The sequence below is a fragment of the Stegastes partitus genome, unplaced genomic scaffold (genome assembly GCF_000690725.1).
Source record: "Stegastes partitus isolate 25-593 unplaced genomic scaffold, Stegastes_partitus-1.0.2 Scaffold2211, whole genome shotgun sequence".
NCBI lineage: Eukaryota > Metazoa > Chordata > Actinopteri > Pomacentridae > Stegastes > Stegastes partitus.
Genome location: NW_007579942.1, coordinates 20,370 through 39,157, shown reverse-complemented (window position 1 = coordinate 39,157; position 18,788 = coordinate 20,370). Strand labels below are relative to the sequence as shown.

Genomic DNA, 18,788 nt, shown 5'->3' with positions numbered 1-18,788 from the left:
TTATTGTTCACAAACAGCCTCATAACTGAGCAGTTTTTATGACACTTTGATCTGTTTTTATTTATCTCCTGATTTCATGATGTAGTTTTTGTTTTTATGTCTGTGATTCTGAAAAGTGCAGTAAAGAAGCAAATAAAGTTTGTTATTGTTGTTTTAATATGAAACCTGAGGCGGCGATGATTCTGTGTCACGGCAACAGTTGTACTGAAGGCATGAAGAATTTAATGGGAAGCTCAAACTGTTTGGTTATTAGCAGGAAATCTGGCTCCTTGCAGCATTAAAGCAGCTCCTGAACATGGGCCTGGACAGGTTGCTCATTTAAATGAAAGCATGATATCTGGTTAACCACACACACTAAACCCCAGCAGGACGGGTTTCCTCTCACACACCTATACTTGTGTGTCTGTGTATGTTTTTGCAGATCCAATTAAAACCAACATAGTGGGTGGTGACTTCAGAGTTCAGAACTCTTTAACACTTGATTCTCTCACAGAGAGAGAAATAAAAAGAAAACACCACATTATCACAGCAGGCGGCATGTGGCAAAAACACACACATACACATGCACACACACACACACACTGCAGAGATGAAAAGGAAGTAGTGAAGAGGGGGCTGGTTGAGGGTAATTATACATGCAACCAGACAACAGAAAGAAGACGAGAGGATGAGCTGCTCTTGTTAGAGCTGCAGCCGCTGACAAATATACATGAATGCATGAACAAACAAGGCGCACATACACAAATTATAATTTAATGCGTGACAGATGAATCACACAGGTCTTCCTTCCTCCTTTTTAATCACCACACCGACGCTCACCGTATGCTGCGAGCAAAACGCCTCGAGCATAAACTCACCTGTTCAGCCAGGAGCTGCTGCTGCTGCTGCTGCTGCCGCTGCTCTCTGAAGAGCTGCTGCTTCTGCTGCTCCATCATGTGCATCTGCACCCTCTTCTCCTGCTCCATCGCCATCATCTGCTTCATCATGGCCGCCTGCTGCTGGTTGCCCACATAGCCCGGAGGTGGACCTGACCCCTGGTTGGGGCCCACGCCGGAGGCGACGCCCCCGGCCGGGTGAGGAGGTGGGATGGCGCCGGGAGGTCGTGACATTCCCACCACACCTTGCTCCTGGACAGACAGGGAGGACGGAGGCAGCAGGTCAGACGGACTGTTCAGCAGCAGAAATCAGACTTTACAATCAGTCATTACCACAGACCAGTCTCATGATTGTCCTGCTGCAGCCGGTTAGCTTAGCTTAGCTTTGGATGAAAACAACAGCTCATCTTTCAACCTGAGAAACTCACCACCGAACACGGTACATCCAAGAAAAGAAGCAGCTTAGTACATGGACACGTCATAACCTCACTAAAGCAGCAAGTAATGATTATTTTCAATATCAAAGCTGGTGAGCAGGACTGTTAGATTCAGTCTGTTCTGTTCAAGCCGGACAAGTTCACACAATGCTGATGGAGTCTCTCAGCTCCACCTAAAGCTCCCGTATTAGACAGTAAACCAGAGTTTTAACTCCAGTAGCAACGCATTTCATGTCAACCTGTAATTACAGGTTTGCCAGAGCTGAATAAAGGAGCAGCCGCAGTGACAGGAACACAGTCTGCAGAGGAAAACCCGAGAAGTGTCCAAGAACAGTCTCCACTGCTCCAGATACAAAAGAAACCTGGAGTTCAAAGCAAGGATTAGGAGAGTCTGAAGGGACTGATGGCAGTGTATTCAACATGAGGAAGCATCAGCAGCATCTGTGTGATGACTCCAACCACCAGAATAAAGCTTCACATGGAGGTTTAAAGAATCTTTCTGTTGTGTTTTCAACTGTTTAAAAAAAAAAAGACGATTGTTGTTTTGTCCAACCAACAGTCCAAACCTTATTGGATCTGAAATTCACCATTTTTATGCTTATTTCTTACATTTTAAAACTAAAATAAGTAATATTTTAGAATATATATATACCACGATTTCGGTAAAGCAAAGTCCCGCCCACAGCACGATCTGATTGGTTATATGTCCTGAGTAACAGCCAATCAGCACCAAGGGACAAATGTTGAAAAGTTCTCCTTTAACGACACGTTTGCTTTGGAGGTTGTTTTACATTTTGAATCCAAATGTACATTTTTTAATGAAAATGCAAATGTGCATGAATGCATTCACTGATTTTATGCATCAAACAAACAAAATTATTGAGCTTGAGGAGCGCTGGCAGATGGGTTGTGTTCTCAATGCTAAGCTAACTGTTGCTCCTTTATTCCAGTGTTCATGCTAAGCTAAGCTAATGCAGAAGCATCATATTTGCTGAACAGATGTGGCAAGAAAGTAGAAAGTTTTCCACAAAAGCTTGTTTTAATCACATTTGTGGAGGTTAAACCGAACTAAGAGGAGCCAAATTAGCTTCTCAGCGTCTGACAAAGATGTTTGAGACGAGGAGAACCTCTCAGCGTGTCATTGTTCCTGCACTTTATCACAGGCGAATGCAGCTCGACCGCATCAGGATCTATTCAGCGCAACAGTTTTACACGCCGCAGTCGAGCATCATGATGCATTTCAGCTCACAAAGACACAGTCCAGCCGTCTGAGAGCGAAAAACAAGATAAAGACAGGACCGCCTCAAGATTCAGCACGTCGGGCCACCCTGAGTCCTCCCAACGGGGCACTGGTTTGTCCTCGCTGCATACATTAACTCCTCATTAGCATATAAAGAGCACTTTCTCCTCCACTCAGCCGTATGCTAATCTCTAATAGGATGAAATGGCCTGCTCTGGCCAATGGGAGGGGAGCGTTTATGGATCTATTAAAGGTTAGACAGCTGAACGAGAGTGGACGTCGTTTAGGCCTGCCAGCAGCACAGGAAGGGAAAGACCCGGGGAGGAGAGGAAGGAATGATTCAGGAGTGTTTGTACGTATGAAAATGCAACAACACGCAGCCACCCACAGCCGCACGGAGAGCAGACAGCGCACAACAAATCACATTTAACTGCAGGGCAGGAATGAAACAGCGAAAGCAGGATTACAGTAGCGAGTCATAGCGCTGGCTGGAGTCTGTAACACGGCACTATGCTCAATATGTTTTGAAAGAGCCAAAGCCTCATAATCCGCATTGAGGCTCGGCTCTTCTTAGAAAGGAGTTAGGTGGAAATAAACCTCATATATTAGAGCACAAAAAAAAAACACAAAACCCCGCGGAGCAAACAGAATCGGCTGCTTAAGACTGGCTCACCAGACAGCCAGACCAGACTGATCGATGCTCAGAGCTACGTGTCTCATCTCCGGTTGGCATGTTTCTGCTGGGATGGCAGCAGAGCGGCGAGGAGCACGCCGGTGCAGTGCCGGCGCTCGGCCAACGGGTGGCAGTGGTGGTCTTCAGGCCTCGCTCAGGTGTGTGTATGTGTGTGACTCTCGCCGGCCTCCTCTCAGCAGATGGCTCAATCATGACGGTTCTGATCTACGATCTCTCCCCCACTCACTCTACCTCTTTTCTTCCCCCCATCAAACTCCTTTCTCCACTCTTTCTTTGGTTCTCTCTCTCCCTCTCTGTAGACAGGGCGCTCTGAGTCATGTCCACACAATTGCAAAAGAAGGGGAGAAAGATGGATGAGGAAGGAAAGAGGAGAGGAGAAGTCTCAGAGAATTAAAGATTCTGGTGGAGGTGGTGCGGAAGACACGATGACTCCCGAGTACAGTCAAACACAGGCAGAAAAAAAAAGGAGCAACTGAGCCGGTATCAGTATTAGCACTTCGCTGAAGCGTCGCTAATATACAAAGAATTGAATGTCACGCCAATAAAGCTCATTGAATAGAAAGCAGGTATCCTCTTCAGAATGAAAAAGCAAATTAAACTAATTGGAGGGAAGAGAAAAGAGCGGGAGGACTCAGCGGAGGAGAGCAAAGCTGCTTTTTTCTTTTTTTTTTTTTGGGTGAAAAATCAGGAGGAAGGCGAGGAGGTGATGAGCCAAAAGAGGAGGAGTGGAAAAAGGTGGGATGGAGGGGAGGAGAGGAGAGCAGGTACCCTGGCAACAGTTGCTGCGGCGAGGAGCAGATGGCGGTTATGGCCGCCACGCCTGGTCGCCCTCCGCAACGCCGAGCACACCCGAACACATCACACAAACGGTGCACACGAACATCTCCGCCATCCCCGACCTCGCCTTCCTCCCTCCTCCAGCAGCCCAGCCTTCCCTCCGCCGGTCCTCGGTGCGTTTCAATAATCTAACAAAGAGCGACCGCGGGTCTGTTTTCTGGTCCTGGCACCTCGGACCGGCTCCAGTCGGTCCCCAAACTCCGCGCCGCTCAGCAGAAATGGGTCAGAGAGCTAAAGAGGCTCGAAGCCGAGCTGCTAACTACAGCAAGAACTGTGTACTGTAAGTTAACTCTCTCAACCCAGAACAGTTTCAGGGCTTTAATTCCTCCTTTTTGTCACATTTGTGGGCTCATTTTTCACTGCGACACACGGTCCTGGACCTCAGTGGAAACAGAACAGGAGCAGAGAGAACTCAAACGTGTCTTTTATGCAGGATGACACAGTTTAAATGCCATAAATCGTTAAAAAAAATGGGAAAAACCTGAAATGAACGTGCACAACAGGTGTCACTAATACTGGAAGAAACACGTTGACTCCACATATTATAGATATTTTACTATTTGCATGTTATCCTATTTGCTGTACGTAAACACAGCCTGCAGTTCAGCTGAAAAGTCCCTGAATTTTTGTGACATGATTGTCGGTCTCAGCTGAGCCACTAATAGCTCTCTGGTTGCGGCATGGAGCACAGAATTTTTTGTTTTTTACAGAATCGGACTATTTTAAATGGTTTATTTTTTATTATTATTTTTTATAAACAAGACATATAGATTTATTATTTTTCACGACATTTTGTCTCTTCGTACGTCACACATAATTAGTTTAAGGGCCATCAAAAGGTGACGATTCTGTTTTCCGTTATTTATTTTACAAAATTTAAATAACAAAAAAAAACCCATGCCGTAGATATTTTACTATTACGATATTATTTCCGACACAGACGTTTCACCATGCTGACCATATCGTCCAACACCTCTGTTTTAAACCGAGCTGCATTTACGTTATTGATCAAGTCTGTTTTATTCTTAAATTATCTTCCATACTTGTGTGAACACAGCCTGCAGTTCAGCCGAACATTCGATTAATTTTTGTTGTGCTGAGGAGCGTAGATTTTTTTTTTTTTTTTACAGAATCTGGTGCAAATGTTTGTTTTTTTTAGTGAATTTTCCCAACGTTATATTTCGAGCACCTGCAGAAGCTTTTTTTTTTTTTTTTCAGTTTTTGGCTCTAATAAATAATGCAGTTTTTCCAAAGCCAACACGCCTCCTCCAGCTCAGGTTTTCGGGGGTTAACACGTCGGTTGGCTGGTGGAGGCAAAGACAAGGGAGAAAAATGGGAAGAGGGGAAGCAATGAAAGGAGGGTTGAATGTATTACAGGCGCTCAGGAGGATGTGTGTGTGTGTGTGTGTGTGTGTGTGTGTGTGTGTTGGAGGCTGTCAGCTTTATTGGGTTAGGAGGCATGCAGCGCCCAGGTGATTACATTACACGTGAAGCCAGCGGAAATGTGTGTGTGCGAGTGCGACAGGCCGTCCACGCTGCAGAAATACGCGTCCGCTGTATTAACTGTATGCGTGTTTAAAGGTGCATCTGCATCCGAGATGAAACCCGATCCGCGACCACGCAGCGCTGAGATTAAAGGCTCGCGACGACGACGACGTGCAGCTAAACGAAGACAAACACAGACGGACGGACGACGACGGCGCGACGTGACGCCTCGCAGTTTGCGCATAAAGAAACACACAGAGCCTGTGAGAGCGGCGGCGGCGGCGGCGGCTGGCAGCAGAGCGCTCGGTGTCTCTCCAGAGTGGATCACATCTGTCACCCACTTGTGTAAGAGAAGGAAGGAGGCGGGGGGAGTGTGAAGAGGAGACGCAGAGCGAGGGCTGGATGGATGAGGAGACGCTTCATTAGACTCTTACAGCTGCAATCAGACGGAGACAGCGACACTGGAGGTGCATCTGCCAACGTTATGGTTAGCGGCGGCGGCGGCGGCGCAGCGGGCGACGGGTTTGCGCCGCGCAGACGCACGCTTTGGATGAAGGTCACAGAGAACGTCCGAAAACGTCCTTGAGATTCACAGTGGTTGACCTTAAACTCTGACCTCCCCGGCGACGTCTGGGAGGCGCACAGATATGCAAATCAAACACACCGGTGGAGATAAGAATCTGAACGAATGGAGACACGGATGCAGACGTCAAGTCCTGCAGAAGGACTGAAAATCGATGGTGTTGTAAGACAGATTACACCAAATATAAAGCGTATGACTTCTACATTCTACAGTGTCGATGATTAGTTCTGATCAGCTTCACATTTAAAACCACATTAGCGTAACATGAGCAGACAGTAGGATGCTGGTTTAAGCCCACCATCGGTTTCTTTACCTTCCCATCCACCATGCTGCCCTTTTCTTGGCGATGGGAAACAACAACCTCCTGGCCAACAACCTACCACAATGAAAACTACTTCAAGTTCTGCAGGTGATTTGGTTCGTGAGGTCGGCAGTAATGCTAGTTTTTTTTAAACGATGAGTTTTGATGGCAGCGATCGTCTCCCTTCATGCAAATGTTCCACCTACCACTGTTTTAAAAAGAACACCGAATCTGCAGGCCAGAGCGTGTTGTCCTGTAGCAGAGTGATGGTGTGGCTGCGGCGTAAGGTGGCGTCTTTAGTTCTGAACTCAGATCAACACTGTGGAGCTGCAAGTCTTATGCTGGTAAGATAACATCCACGGATTTGGAATAAAGTTTTAAAGCAACCCCGACTTGTGTGCGATGAGACGGAGCCGATAAAAAGCAAAAAAGACATTATCTTGTGTCTTCTTGTGACATCCTGCTCCTAGAGCTCCTGCCACACTTCAAATGCTCCCCAGAAGTCCTCCGAAGGTTTCATGTAATCCGACACTTTGAAACTGTCTTTTTGTTTCACTGCATGTAAACTGCATTCAAACCGATATTACTCGGGACGAACTGAGCCGACATCAAAGATCAGGATCGGTGTAATTGTACCATGTTGTTTACACCTACAGTCACTCACAATGACAGAGCACAGGTTGTTAGCTTGTTAGCACAACTCCCACAATCTGCTTGCCCACACCGAACTGCCCACAGTCCTAGCAAAGCCTCCTCTGGTCACATGACACCGGCTGCTCTACTGGCATTAACATTTAGCGACTAGCTTATAGCGATGCGGGTAAGGATGCTAACAACACGAGGTCATTGACTGGGACCCATTAAGCATCACAAGACACTGGTAGTCCAGTTTGCCGCCTCCTCTGGTTGCTGCAGCATTAAACAGCCACCTGGTGGTGCAACCAGGTACTGCAGCTTGTCGAGAGTTTCTATTGTTCTGGAGCTTGTGGAGCAGGTGCAGAAATTTAACTTTCTCTTAACAAAGTGCAGAGCTATTCTGTTGTCAGGAACTGGGTCGATTTTGATAATTTTAGGGTTTATTTTCCAGGAAAATGGTTTCAGATTCTGACTTGAAAATTAAATGGCTTGACTCAGACGAAGGAGGAAAGAAAAAACTGGAGGCAGCGCTTATGACTGCCTGATGTGAGGCTGCTGCTGTAGTAACTACCGCCGCACGGTTTGAGCCGGTGCTGATAAAATAACCAACATGTGGCGTATTAGAGCTCATGGTTAAAACATAAGCGCTATGTATGTTATGCAGCACCTGCTGACTGATTCATAAAGTCACATGGAAACACACTCACACACTAACCCCAAGCAGATGGCAGTGGCAGACCTCACAGTATTAAACTATCCCCATGGCGCCCAAGGTAAAGAAGACATCACTTTGACACACACACACACACACACACACACACAGAGTTGTGTTTCCATTACTTCAGAGGGCATTACGTTGCCGTGCAGTCATCTTCTGGAGACCCACCTTCCCCTACTTGTACACAGGAACCTACTTTTTAACCTGAAAAGGAAGCGGAGTCCCCGCGATGCGACTGTAAACACACAACGCGAGCTCACGCCGGCGGTAACGAGGACAGGTGTGATCCTTTGCCACAAGTTCTTCACGTGCAGAACAACACATCCACCCACCTACCCAAACTCCACCCCCTCAAACACGCTCGCTACTCAGTTTCTCCCACAGGAGAGTTATATTTAAACTGCTGGAGAGGAGTCTTGCTCCCCACAGAGGTCTGTTTAATCTCTAACATCTCTCTGCTCTAAACCCTAACTGGCCTATTTCTGAATCTTCTGAATCTACACACACTCACACATATAATTTAAGGGGCAACGTCGCACTGAAACACGCTCGGCCCCTTCGCTGCTTGCAAACAAAACAAAGGGCCGGGTTAACAGGGTTTCTGGGGATCATCCTTTAACCAGAACCGATGCCGCGCGGCGACGCTGTGAAATGCATGTAGGCATGCAGGAGCGGATCGGTTTGGAGTAAATGAATCCCTGCAGCATGAATGCTGTTTGGAGGCTTTCCGCGCTTAACCGAGGGATTTCTGAGCAGACACTGGGAGCCACCCACGGACAGCGCCGAGTCTGGAATGTCACTTTACGCTCGTTTGCAATCATGTGGCGTGAAATTCTTCAAACTATGATTTCCACAACAAAAAAAAAAATCGAGCTGATTTATGTGTGTTTTCACAGCCGGAGATGAGCACGGCGCACACGTCACATGCAGCCTTCAGACAAACACCTACAGCTAAAACTACGGCAGCGCTTGTGGCTCGGCGGACCGCGAGCGACCTGGAATGTCGACGTCACAGAGAATCGGTAAATCACAGGACATGATGGGTGGAGGTGGGCTCTTCTGGGGGTGTGACCGGCTTCACTGCTGGTGTCTACATGCAGATTTCACCACAACGTAGATTTTCTAGGATCCTGGATGACACGAGGCAGCGAAGGGTTTCACAACACCCCGAAGCACGCCTGTGTTTTTATAAATCAACACAATATGGATCTACGGGGTGTCGCAATCGGCCCGTGGTAAAAATTCTCGTTACTGACGACGCACATCGATGTTCTCCTAAAGGAGGACTCGGTGACTTCAGGAGGTCGGATGTTGGGAAAAACATAAAGTTAAATGACTACAGAGGAAGAACAACAACGGTGACATTAAGACCACAGATATCCAAAAGCTTCAAGGAGAGGCAGCGAGGTCAGCAACGCTTTCACTCGATTCCTTAACCATGTGGAGTTAACCAGCGGTAGTAAACATGTCTGAGAAGATTCTCAGTCCTCCAGGTCGTGATTATTCTCATAGATTAATCGTAGCAACTGGACTTGCTTGAGTTCCTTGAAAACTCAGGTGTTAACGTCTCCTTCAGGATATCAGTATGTGGAACTCCCAACTCGTCAGTCACACCTGATGAAGTCTCTTGGATGAAGGTGGAACATCTTCAAGGAACTCAAGCAGTTGCTACGATTAACCTATGAGAACAGCGGTAGTAAAGGCCGGCGTCTTTGGTTTCTTCGTAACGTGACGAATCGGGAAATGAGGCAGAGACATGTGGTGACTGTAAGGCCCAATCAGAACGTAAACATGGGAGTTATAAAAAATTTCGTACACGCAGAAAAACGCCCAAAAGTCTCCATCGTAGAGCCTCAAAGTAGCAGAAACATGTTTTAAGACGTATGAGCTGTAACTTTGCATTAAGCACCATTTCTTGTCTTTCATGACCAAAGAGTTCTGAACACCGACGTTCCTGCTTGTTTCAGCTCTAAACTATCGTCATTGGGAGCATTTTTGCACGCCGACGCTAGCGTCTAGCTCAAAGCATCGGTGTCTCTGAGCGCAAAAACCCTTAAAATGAACACGTTATTAGATTCAAGTAAAAGGAAAACGGGATGATTTAGCAGTTCAAAACACAACACATCGAAACATTAAAGGCAGTAACGGACAAATCCATTATCTATACACCACTTAATCCTCACTAGGGTCATGGGGGGCGGAGCCTATCCCAGCTGACTCAGGGTGAAGGCAGGTTCACCTGGACAGGTAACCAGTCTATCACAGGGCTACACTTAGAGACAGACAACCAAGCACACTCACATTCACACCTACGGACAATTTACAATCACCAATTAACCTCAGCATGTTTCTGGACTGTGGGAGGAAGCCGGAGAACCCGGAGAGAACCCACGCTGCACGGGGAGAACATGGAGACTCCACGCAGGAAGATCCCGGGTGTCCTCACCGGGATGCCAACCGGCGACCTTCTAGCTGTGAGGCGACGGTGCTAACCACCGAGCCACCTGCAGCCATTTCTAACCGTTTGATGACCAAATACGTCCATGATCCCTGAGTAGCTAAACACACTTTTGGGGGTGAAATTCTCGATTTCTATTATTTTATTGCTGTTTTTTTCGGGCGGCACCAAAAGCTCTTCTCAAAATCCTCTTTAGTTTTAAGCAAAGGTTCACGTCATTCAGGGAACAGCAGCGCTTCCTGGTTTCATGAGCAACACACCTACAAGGCTAAAAACAGGCGGATCAAATTAGCTTAATTGATTGCAGCGACTATTAATTTTCCGTCTATTACGTGTCTTAAACGTCGGGTGGATCTGGTGGAGAACCTGCAGAGAGCATCCTCGGCTCTCGGTTCCGCTCGAGTCGCCCTCTCGCGAGTGCCTTTACGAGCCGCTCTGCATGTTCGCCGTACATCATCCGAGGTGGATAAACGGTCACGGACAGCAGAATATGACGAGCGGACGGACGGCGGGAGTAAATCATGCTCACGGCGGCGGCAAGGAGGAGGAGGAGGAGGAAGGAGGAGAGGAGGGATGAGATCATTGGTGGCCGGGGAGTGATTGAGGCGAGCAGACGAGTGTACCACCCTGAGAGGGACCAGGTGCTACAGTAAATCACCCTGGAAACGGTCGCCATGGAGACCTTAAAGACACAAGCTCCGATAGGTTGAGGAGGAGTGCTGGGTGGAGGGGGGGGATGGATGGATGTAAATGTTTCCAAACTGACTGATGTGTTTCTGCGTAATCTAATCATGGCGGCTGCGAGTGTACATCGCAGGTGGAGCTGCTCTTTCTTTCTCTTCCCCTCTCGTCACGCTCTCCTTGCCGGCGTTCGGTTTGCCGCCGCTCCTCTCTCGTCTCTCTCTCACACGAGGAAATCAAACACCGAGGGTCTCTTCCAGGAGAGAATTCCCGACTAGAGGCTCTGAATTATTCACAGCTGCGATCAGTGCTATTACACGGCCGTTAACGGAGGTGAAGATACGCTCCACACATCCTCCCCATCTCTGTTTACCTCCCTCCTCCTCCCCTCCTCCCCTCCCTCCCTCCCTCGTTATGACAGTAAACTGCCTTTTTATCCGTCCGGCCGTCCTCCATCTCCCAACAACCTCCTCTTCAATTTCCTCCTTTGCTGTCTCATCACGCTTCCTCCCTGTTTCTCTCAATCTCTCCTTCATCTGATTGCTTTTTTTTTCTTTCTTTCTTCCTCCCTCTCTCTCCACCTCATCTCCATCCATCTCTCTGTTTTTTTTTTTTCTCCACATTTGCTCTTTTCCTCGTCCGTCTTTATTTCTGCTCGTTTAGCATCTCCTCTCCTTTGACTCCATCTCCAGCGAGCATAACCTCCACCTCTCTTTGTCTCTCCCTCCGTCCACCTCCTCTACATCTATCTCTGCCTCTGTCATGGCCCCCTCATTATGCCTTCTCCTCCTCCTCCTCCTCCCTTCCTCCCTCTCTCCAGAGAAGCCATTAGGTGCTGCTGTAAGGCTATCACTCTTTTGCTCTCTCCTTCGCTTTTCACTCTCTGCTGTAGTCTCAGGGCAATAGGTCCCCCCTTCCCTTCCCTCCTTCCCTCTGTCATTCCCTCCATCTTTCTCCTCCTGTGTTTCTTCAGGCGCTCTCATTCCTCCTCCTCCTCCTCCTCTTCCTCTTCACATCCTCCCTCCTGCTTCCCCTCCATCTTGATTCCCCCCCTCTCTCAGCTATCCGACCGTACTCCGGTGAGATTCTGTAGCTGTGAGGCTTATATACAATCCATACTGTATAAATATACGCTGCGCCGCGGCTGCACACACACACGGAAACGCGTTCGCACTAAATCATCCTGTCAATTCCAACCTTAACGTGCATTTTCAGAAACAGCTGCTTCGCATTTAACCAGCTGCACGACCAACGCCTGCACCGGCGACGACGGATCGAGGCTGCAGCAAAGTCTTCAACGAACCTCACCAGATTCTCTCGACGCCTCTAAAGTCCTGGTTCTAGCTCGTCAGCTAGCTAAAATCACAGGATGGTTAGTTAAACGGTTTAGCCTCAGAAAGTCACAAGAAATTAATCAGAAACGACATTTACGGCTTTCCGACGGTACTTCCTGTTCGTTCTGGAACCAAATCGTGAAATTTCACTAAAATCGCATAATTCCACTCGTCTCATTTGAAAATTCAACAAAAATAAACAGTTTGTTCTAAACAGAGTCTGCAAAAAATAAAAAAAATCCTGAGCTACCAGGTGCAACCATGAAGCTACGAATAAATCAGCTGCAACTGAAAGTCACGTGACAAAAATTCGGGGATTTTTTTTCGGCTGAACGGCAGGAAGACAACCAATTAAAAGATAATAAAAATAGGCTAATAAAATCACTTTATTCTGCATGTTTCATTTAAAAATTAATCAAAAACAAACCATTTGCTCTAACAGGATTCTGGAAAAAACAAATAATTCTGGGCTACGCGGTGCAAATGTAAAGCTTTTAGCAACTCTGCTACAACCAACAGCCATGTCACAAAAATTCTGGGATTTTTCAGATGAACTGCAGAAAGTGTAACAGCAGACGTTTCATTAAAATCACTTTATTCGACATGTTTCATTTAAAAATTCATCCAAAAATAAACCCTTTGCTCTAACTGGATTTTGTAAAAAACAAAAAATTCTGGACTACTTGGTGCAACTGTAAAGATATCAGCGACTCTGCTGCAACTGCCAGCCATGCAACAAAAATTCTGGGATTTTTTCGGCTGAACTGCAGGCTGTGTAACAGGAGACAACATGGAAACCAATTAAAGATGTGAGCAGCAAAATATGTGTAAAGCCACAATGTTTTATTTCCAGTATGGACGACACCTGTGAGCCCTCGTACATGTTGACTCAAGTTTAGTTTTAGTGATTTATGACATATTTATAATGCACCGAAGCCGTTTTGTGTTCCATGGAGGTGTAGCACTGAAAAATAACCAAGAAGAGCAAATAAAACGGCCTGGAGTTCGCGGGGTTAAACGCGTGTGGATAACATCAACGGCAGATATTTAAGCCTTCAGGAATATTCGCTGCTGGATTCTGCTGCTGCTGCTCTCGGAGACGGGATATAATGACGGATAAATCCAATTTTCTGATCCACTTATTGTGTTAGAAGCAAACAGAGCACGCAAACACTATCTGCAGAGCACAACCTGCCTTTACCTCCTTTTGTCTTACACATTTCTACGCGCCGCACCTTCTGCTATCTTCATCGCCCCCGACTCTGCCCATCTTTGTATGCCATTAATCTCTCCTCCTCCTCCTCCTCCTCTTTCCCTCTCTCCAGCGCAGAGGGGGGAGACAGACAGAGGAAGAGGGAGAAAGAGGGAGAATGACCATTATCTAAGGCAGCATCTCCAATAATTCCACAGCAGCCTATTATCCACAATAGAGCCAAAATGGCCTTTGGTAATATGATGAAATCTGCCGTAAAAAGTAGAAATGGGACTAAAAGCGTCAGAGTGTAGAAAAACCTCCATTCCTCAGCTGCTTTATCACATTATTGCATTCTACTCATCCCTCTCTCTCCCTCCGTCTGACTCCCTCCCTCCCACACTCGCTGCATTACTGAATTCTCTTCGTTTCACTCGCTTTCTGTCTTTTTTCTCGCCGCTTGTTTGGCGACACCCCTCCCTTCATCTCCTCGTCTATCGCCTTTTTTTTCTTTCTTTCTTTCCTCTTTCTGTCTCTTCATCGCAGCGACTCTCCCAAAAAAAAAAAAAAAAAAGCCAGGAGTAGTAAATGGAAATTCCATTAAAGCTCGTCGCTTCCTAATGCGGCTCGATCTCGCGTGGACGTGCACAAACACAAACCTCGCAATGAGCCGCAAATAGGTGCAGCGAAAACAATTTGCAGTCATTGCTAACAGCTGCTGCTGCTGTTGGAGGGTGGAGGGTTTCTCTCTCCTCCCTCCCCTCCTCCACCGTGCCTCCCGGGGGAGGTGGAGAGGTGATGTATGGACCCGCTACTGATCGCACGACTCAGCAGAACAGATGGACGGACGGAGGGAGGAAGGTGTTCTGTAGTCGGCAGAACAAAAGGCCGGAGCGTGACGTAAAAGCGTCGAGGCTTCGAGATGCCCGACGTTTGGACCGTCGCCCAATCGTACGGCGGCGGCTTCAAACGGCGTCACGGTTATGAAAAGTTTTTTAGCGGTTTGTGGATGTAAATCGTCCAACAGTTCTGACATTAAAACTGTTTAGTCGTATAATTAAAGAACTGAAAAGCAGGAAATCATTTAAAAATAGATATATAATTTTTTTTAAAAAATGTACATGGGGAAAAAATGAATAATTTACTTGTTGACTAAAAAACAAACAAAAAGAAAATAAAATCATATTGTTGTTGTTTTTCTTGCTGCATTTAAATCTGCAAATAATCTGATTATTTTGCAGATACTTGTTAATATCTGAAAGAATATGTGCGTATGTTAAGGATTGAAAAATGGTAAAATAATTGTTTAGATTTAACAGATTTTTCCTGTTTTGGTAAATTACAGAAAACCGAAAAATAATTTGAATTAAAAAAAACTAAACAAAAAAACAACAAAAACAAACTATACATACATAACGTCCACATCAAAATCAGTATTTTTACAAATATAATTTGTTCTATTATAATGTGTGACCCTAAAATTACATTTTTCTTGTTTTTTTAAATCAGCAAAAATATAATGCTTTGTTTTATTTGTTAAATTAAAGATATCCAATAAAAGTAAAAGATAAATGTATTAATTTACATGTTGACTGTAAATAAGCAGGACAAAACTGCACACAATGTGCACAACAAAAATAATATTAATAAAATAAAAAGTAATTATAAATAATAATTATAAAAAGACAATAATAATAATTAAAAATAATAATTTTTAATATATATATATATTTTTACAAATCATTATGGTACACATCATCATCATCATTATTATTATTATTATTATTATTATTTATTTTTCTTTTTTTTCTTTTACAGTTTCTTAATGTTTGAATGTTTTCCACCATTGTTAAACGTATTTTTTCTGGAACCAGAATTTCACATTTTCTTCCACATGTCTAAGTTTCATTACCGTGACGACGACGCCTTCCTGCCTTCAGACCGCCTCCATGTGGCTCTACACACCTCTGAAGTCTCCGCCTCTCTCTCTCCATTCACTAAACACTGCAGCTCGAGCACACCGGCTCACCTGAAGCTCTGTAGACCTCCATCAGGTCGTAACGTTGCAGCGCTTCAGTCAGACGAGTTCAGACTAAAACCCGCCGCCTGTGGCAGCGAGCAGCCGCAAGTTCAAAGGAGCTGGAAGACGACGGGAGGCCGTCGGTCCGAGCCGAGCTGGAAGTGGACGTTTCAGCAGGATGAGCGCTAATAAACCCACCGAGGGACGGCTGGAGGAGGAACGGAGGAGGAGAGGACCACACCTGAGATGCTATGGGGGGAATTAAAACCTGAGGAACCCTCCGTTAAAGATCGGTTCTTAATGTTTGGAAGCTGATGGATGATTACGCAAAAGCAGAGAAACCACGAGTTACTTGTTGACTAGATGACAGATGAAGCTCATGTTCCTTCAGATACTCCAGCTTTTACCTGCAGGCCCAGAATCTAAAGTGATATTAAGGATAAATTCAGGCAAAAAAACATGTTAAAAACGGTAAAAAAGGTGAAAATAAGCTGATTAAAATATATTAAAATAGTGACATTTTCACACCTCACAAGAATTAATATTTGTAAAAACACATTTAACTTTGGCATCGAAGCCAAATGTGTGATTTGAGTCATTATTATTTTTCTGTGATTGAAGAAAAACTGTAAAATAACAGTTAAACTAATGATTTCCCTTTTTATTAAAAAAATACTGGCAAATAATTCTTTATTTTTTCTTATTTAAATACAGTAAAATTTTGAACCATTTGTAAAAACACAGACATTTTACATCTTTGGCTCTTTTTTTTGTTGCAGTAAATAGATACGCTTCAACAAGAGTTTTCCATCTTTCAACGTTGGTAAAATAACCATTTTTTTCTCTAAACTGTTTCCTAAAACCAGTAAAATATCATAATTGTAAAATCCAGCTTTACAGAAGAACAAACCAGGACGTGGACGTGACGTAGAGTTTAACCTGCAAATCTGTTGTTTTCTCTGCGGCTGCGCGACACGTTTCCAGGTTTTTTACTCGTATTTCCGGGACTCGTACGAGGTTGTGCGTCTGTGCAACATCTGGGAGACTCAGCAGAACCTTTGGCTGACAAAAACGCCATAAAGCGCCATTTACCCCGAACCCTCCCTCCTCCACCGCCGCCGCCGCCGCCTTATCATCTCCACAAAACAAGAGGCAATCGAGGAGTGGCCGGAGAGGGGAGGGCGACACGAGGAGGGATGGAGGGAAGGAGAGCTGTTGATAAAGGAAAAGGCAGCAAACAGCCGCCCCGAGGAGATGAAGAGGAGAAGGCAGGAGGAGGCAGGAGGAGGAGGGAGGGAGGGATGTATAGGGGAAATGGTTTTTGAAGGAGTGGACTGTCGGCCAGCCTGGAGGGAGAAATAGATGTGTAAACAAACACTGGCTGCACGGATAAACAAGAGAGAGGACGGAGGGAGGAGGGAGGAGGGAGGAGGCAGGAGGGAGGGAAGGAGGGAAGGATGGAGCAGGAGTGGGAGGAAAGGCAGCGAGTGAGAAAACAAGCTCGACCATGTGTTTGAGTCAACAACGGCCAGAGAGAGAGAGAAAACCTCAACAGAGAGAAAAGGTGTGGGCGGGAAAACACTCCACGGGGAGAGAGGAGACAGATGTAGAAGGGAAACTGTGAGATGTACAGAGGAGAGAGGAGGGAGGACGTCTGGAGAGCCGGCGGAGGAGAGGAAGGCGTGAGTGATGGATAGAAGACAAAGTGGAGTGTTTGGAGAAGGAGGAGGAGGTATAGGAAGCTTCCTATAGCTCGGCGGGAGTGTTGACAGCAGCAACAACAACTAAATAAATAAAAAAAATGGAGGGAGAGGGATGTGAGGAGGAGGAGGAGGAGGAGGAGGAGGTGGTGGGAATTAAACGACAAGAAGAAAAACTAATTATTCTGTGATTCCGCTAATTAGCTCCGGCTTTACTGACAAGCTCTGCGAGGCGTCTGACGTTTGCCCAAGGATTCGCGCCGCCTCCCCTCCTCGGCGCCTCCCACCCGGGCCGCCGGGAGGAGGGGAGGGACGGGTGAGGAGGTGGCGGCGGCGAAGTTATCCGAAACCACTCCGTCAAGTTGAGAGGGAAGGAGAGCCCACGGGAGGCGCCGGTGACGTCTGTTTACCCATGCATCCAGCAGCTTTTACATAAACTAACAATTAAAAAAAAGCCTCGTTTAGAGATAACGCAGCGGCGAGGAGGCGAGGAGGCGAGGAGGGGAGGAGGGAGGAGGGGAGGAGGCAGGAGGGGAGGAGGATGGAGCGGCCAGACTTTTACCCAGATGAGCAGGTTGGACAGGAGGGGAGGAGGGGAGGAGGGGAGGAGGCATCGCCGTGTGATCCTAAACACAGAGACGCAGATAAACGTGTTTAATCTACTGACCAACACCTTTAGGAGGAGAAACTTTACAGATGTTTCCGTGCACACGCTACCAGAGCTGAACCCGTCGATGCAGGAGGTCAGAACGGAGCAGTGACGGGAAAACAGACGTCGATGAAACGGAGGCTGTGGAGCGACAAAACAAAAAGCAGCAACGGGTGGTGGGATCAGCTTCAACCCTCTAAACCCCCAAATCACACCAGTTATTAGCGCAAGAAGCTAAAAAAAAACTCTAGAAAGAATCGTGCGATGCTCAGCTTTGTCCTTTAAGCGTTTATCGTTGACGGAACCAAATCTATGATCAGGATCGAGATATTTAATCAAAATCGCTTCATTCTTAATGTCTCATTTAAAAAAAAAATCAAAAAATAAAACGTTCAGTTGAAGTAAATTCTGTGAAAAGATAAAAACATCAGCGCTCCTCGGTGCAGCCGTTAGCCCGCTAACGACCTAGCTGTGGTTTCTGAGGCTAGAAAACATGAAAAAGAAAAAAGTTGAATTTCTTTCATTGTTTATTTTACAAACACTGAAATCGGTCATCGACAGCCTCCTGAATGTTCGTCACATAACCGTTGGTCTGAGCTAACGCACCGACGGCTTCACGTTCACGCTAAGAAATGCAGAATTTCTTTATTTTGACAGAATCTGATTCTTGCAGCTGGTAAATTTTTGGCAATTTTTTAAATGACGCTCACAGAATAAAGTGATTTTTCAACAACCGTCTTTCTGTTTTTACAGATTCTTGCTCCGATAAACGGCGTCATTTCTTGTTTTTTTATAGATAACCTCCTGTTTAAACTCGCCGGTGGGTTAAATCCTGCATTCAGCCATTTCGGCGCGTCGTTCTCGGACACTTCCTCTGACTTATGACTTCACCTGGAAGCTGCTCGGCCCGTTTGATCAGAAGATCTCAACAAACTGCTCACGTTTGAG

At 46.0% G+C, this 18,788-nt stretch overlaps 1 protein-coding gene across 1 annotated transcript in view; it reads right to left on the bottom strand.

The window, feature by feature from the left end:
- LOC103374327 (mastermind-like protein 3) overlaps nucleotides 1-1,224 on the bottom strand; it is an 8,645-nt gene extending 7,421 nt beyond the window's left edge. The window contains exons 1-2 of the mRNA XM_008304403.1: nucleotides 1,216-1,224; nucleotides 858-1,127 (exon numbers count right to left, since the gene is read on the bottom strand). Coding sequence (XP_008302625.1) covers nucleotides 858-1,127; nucleotides 1,216-1,224 — 279 coding nt within the window. The remainder of the gene's footprint in view (nucleotides 1-857; nucleotides 1,128-1,215) is intronic.
- Between the last annotated feature and the right edge of the window lie 17,564 nt (nucleotides 1,225-18,788).